Source organism: Varanus komodoensis, unplaced genomic scaffold (assembly GCF_004798865.1).
Source record: "Varanus komodoensis strain SLA01 unplaced genomic scaffold, ASM479886v1 scaffold110, whole genome shotgun sequence".
Taxonomy (NCBI): Eukaryota; Metazoa; Chordata; class Lepidosauria; order Squamata; family Varanidae; genus Varanus; species Varanus komodoensis.
This window is the reverse complement of record NW_025335318.1, coordinates 724,215-728,510: the sequence shown is the minus strand read 5'-3', so window position 1 is coordinate 728,510 and position 4,296 is coordinate 724,215. Positions and strand designations below refer to the sequence as shown.

Genomic DNA, 4,296 nt, shown 5'->3' with positions numbered 1-4,296 from the left:
AGAGTGAGAGAGAGAGAGAAGATACTTACATGTTCAATCCAACCTTCTCTTTCAGATTATGGCATTTTCTTTGAAACCAATTTGTGTGGGATCTCTCAGGATGAAGAGCTGCAAGTGTCCACCGCATATCACAGGGCTATGATGGAAATCAGTGAGGAAGGAGTGGAGGCAGCTGCCACCACAGCAGTCTCTGTGGCACGCACAGCCAATTTCTTGGAAGTGCAGCAGCCCTTCTTATTTATATTGTTGAAAGACATGAAAAACATTGTCTTTATGGGGCGCATCAACAATCCAGTGTCATAACAACATTCTCCTCCTTGTTCCTGTCAGCTTTCTTCAATGGGTAATTGTCCCAGGCTGCCCTGCACTATTTATGCATAAAGTATGGTGCAGGTGTGGATGCAAGCAATGTGCTCTTTCCTTTTTGGAAAAAAATTACAGAATATTTTTTTCCTATCATTTTGCCTCTCCTTTTAAAGCTGAGTTTCCCTTGTGCTATCATTGTCCTCTGATTTCTTTCTCCTTATGCATGTCTGATCTTGTAAGAAATCTACCTGTTCACATATACCACATATGAAATAGGCTGAAAAATAGAACTCATCCTCCTTTTCCCATGTAACCACAATAACAATCCCCACAGCTCATTTCCTAATGAATAAAGTGTGACTATATTGGCTCATTGCCTGAGGCAGCAGTTTGTTGGAAAAACTTTTGGATAAGGGCAGGTTGACAATAACAATGGCTCCATTGCTATGTCAGAAATGTAGGCCTAGTTCTCACAAACAGACGAGGTGGTGGATAAAGTGATCGATGATGGGTCTGCTTTCCCTTCGACAGTATGAGAGCCAGTGTGCTGGGGAAGAGAAGCAAGAGGGGACTGTTGCCCTGGCGTCCTGCCTGTGGGCTCCCCGTGGAGGTATCTGGTTAGCTACTGTGGGAACACAGTGGTGGAGGAAATAGGCCTTTGGTCCAGTCCAGCAAGGCTCTTCTGCGGTATGAGTGAGATGGAAATCCTGTGTCTGGGTTGTGCTGCTTTAAATGACAGGTGAGGCCTCATATGACTAAATTAAAAACCTGGGCAAACCCCCCCCCCAAAAAAAACTCCTCCCTCCACTTCCACAGGCATTTGAGACTTGGCCAGTAATAGGACAATTGGCGCGCTGTCTGTTTTTATGCAGTCAGATATCCCAACTGCTTAGCCATTACCATAGATTCATTTTAAAAGAATTGTCTTATTTTACCTTGTCTTTCCATGCCAAAGGTTGGAGTAGGTTGTCCTTATATTATTCTCTTACTCTCAATGATGAGAATACTTACTTAATGTTAATGTTTCCCTGGCCTTCCAGCAACTCTGAGACTCTCTTGGTTAGCTGGCTCAAGAAGATAAGCAAACACCTCCCTGTGTCCTTTCTCCGGGTCAGCAGGCCCCAAAGCCCTCAAACATCCATTATCTTTAACACCACCAGCACCAGGCATTGGCTGTTATTTCTCTATGTATTTTCCCTTCAGGATGGTATATGATAGCAACATAGCACAGGCAGGGGCCTGAATACAGAAAGGTGCTTGCACTGTTTTCTAGCAGGAAGAGGAATGCAATGCCCTGTGAGCCATCCACTTCTGCTTCCTGACTTATCCCGAGAAAGCTTCAAAACCTCCATGTCATAAGGAACAATACTGTATTAGTAAACACAGTGGTGCAGTCATCGAGGGAGGAGGACCGTCTGGACACTAGGTGATGGCGTTAACTGAGACTACTCAACAAGGCCAGAGATGGACATAACAGACACACTTGCCGTTGACAAGAGCATACAGATCGGCCTTTTCAGACATACACTGCAGTCAGAAACATAAAAAAGAGTTTGGTTTTATTTTAAAAGGCATTGTATTCCAGCATGACAAAGCAGAATTGCTGGATAGTGCAGTAAGTGAACAAGCATGTAGGGGAAATAGATATGCTTATTATCATCATTATTATTATTATATTATTATTATTATTATAAATAGGACAACTGGATAATTAAAGTTAAGAGATCCTCCTCTTCTTTGGAGCCGGGCTCCATCTCTTAAGAACCACTTGGTATGCCTGCATTGGTTTACTCTGGAGCTAGCCGTTTCTCTGGGCACACATCCTTATATCATTTGCCTCTTGCACAGACATACATATCCCTAGCCCCAGACCAAAATTGCATGTGTGCTCAGAATGCTTGTCCACATACAGATACCCCCACACACACACTGCAACAGTCTTTCTGCATATATGCATCCAACACTGAACAAAAACCGATGCTACACTGGAGGCTGCCATTAGGTACACACTCAGAAACCACAGCACCCTTTACAGTAAAGAATATGTCCCCTTAAGAACTCAGTGGCAAGCTGGCCTGAGGTACTCCAGATATTTCAGCAGCTCCTGGGTTAAGTGAGGCACCTTGGTGATCTCATCCCATCGTGAATCATTGTAGGACCAGAGAGCTGTACATGAGGCTGGAGGCTGTCTCTAGAGAGAAGCAAAGACACCAAGAGTCAGATGCCCACACTCAGACATATGAATCGAGTAAGTTCAGTATGCATGATACAAGCAAGTGCAATGGAAAAATAAATCTATTTCGAAGCATCACATGTGGGCTATTTTTCATCTCAGTGTTAGGAAAGGTCCCCAGCTAGGGACCTTTCCCCCTTTTCGGGATTAGTGTTGGAGGTCAGAATTAATCACATGCAAAGGGCTTTGAAAATTAAGCATAGGGCAACATTAAATTCTCACATGTAGTCCTAGAAGCACAGGTTGCCCACCTTGTGTTAGTGTTCTTCATACATTATCCCATTAATCCGTATAGAAAAAATGTAGCACGCCTCACTATCATCATATTCTCACTGCACATCAGCAGCTTATCTAGGACTACCAAACATGGTCATGGCTCAGCTGAAGATCTGAACCAGGGAATTTTAGTTTATAGCTCATGTTTGGAACTGTTCTGTTTTCTAAGGGAAAGTACAGAACTAATGTTATGTTGCTGTATTTAATTCAAGTAATTACCCAGAAAAGTACTGCTGCTTCTCTACACAGAAATGTAAGCTAGTATGTTCAGGGAGAGTAACAGAAAAAAAACAGAAAATTGTGCTTTCTGTAACTCCTTCTGCTCAAACCATTATAAATATGAGTAGTTCAATTGTGCATAGCTGTTTGAATTACTCACCGAAAATACTGCTATGCCGTTTTGAAAAATGAATGAAAATGCTGATGAAAGTAAAAAAATATTTGCTGATTATACTTTGTTTATATGACAGGAAGTGGAGAAGGAGAGAAGAAAGCACCCTCCTTTTTTAGCTGTGGTTCTCATCAGGGATATTACAGACTTGCGAAGGGTGCAGAAAAGGGCAACTAAAATGACCCCTTTCATCAAACGTGCTACAGCAACTGCCATATGATGAGAAGTTACTACATTTAGGTTTGCTAAACTCATTCACCTTGTTACGCGGGCAAACAAAGAGATGCCCAAAATTAAGCATGATGCAAAGAAAGTGTTCAGAGAAACATTTTTCTCCATCTCTCCTATCACTAGAACCCAAAAGGATCAGCCAATGAAACTGATTGGAAGGAGAGTCAGAACAGATTAAAAGACACAGCACATAGCCAAACTATGGAATTTGCTACCACAAGATGTAACGATGGTCACCAATTAGGATGGCTTCAAAAGGGGATGAGAGAAATCTATGGAGAAGGCCATCAATGGCTACTAGTCCTGATGGCTATCTGTGATCTCAAGTATTGGAGACAGTGCACCTATGTACACCAGCTGTTGGGGAAATTGGGCAGGAGGGAGGCTATGGGTTTGCCAAAGGCAGATAGCTGACCGCTGTGTAAAGAGAATGCTAACAATGCCAACCTTTGTTCTAATCCAGCATAGCTCTTCATTCTGAGGCAACAGGGGCAAGTCAAATAACTCTACAAGCTATGGTATGTTTCTACACAAAGAAAAGGAAAAATGGAGTCTAATATATCAGTTATCCAGCAAAAGGGTATCTCATCAAAGCCCCAGGCTGGAATGCAGTGGTAGGCCTCAGCACCCATCACTCTCTGACCACAAAGTTGCTGCTGGACAAAATGCTGGGTGAAGATATTTGGCTGATACTCACTCTTCTACCGTCTTCCTGGCTCCTGATTTTTGTCTGCCCTCTCCTCTGTAGCCTACCTGGAGCTTTCCTCGCTCCAGTTTTCTCCACAGAATTTGTCACAAAAGGCTCTTTGAGGGGAATCTGATGCAGCAGCTCAGAACCCAAAGGGGTTGTGCCCCTGGA

The 4,296-nt window shown here is 43.0% G+C and overlaps 1 protein-coding gene across 1 annotated transcript in view; it reads left to right on the top strand.

Moving 5' to 3' along the window:
* SERPING1 (serpin family G member 1) overlaps positions 1-676 on the top strand; it is a 24,726-nt gene extending 24,050 nt beyond the window's left edge. The window contains exon 10 of the mRNA XM_044420811.1: positions 56-676. Coding sequence (XP_044276746.1) covers positions 56-303 — 248 coding nt within the window. The 3' untranslated portion in view covers positions 304-676. The remainder of the gene's footprint in view (positions 1-55) is intronic.
* Positions 677-4,296: the final 3,620 nt, after the last annotated feature.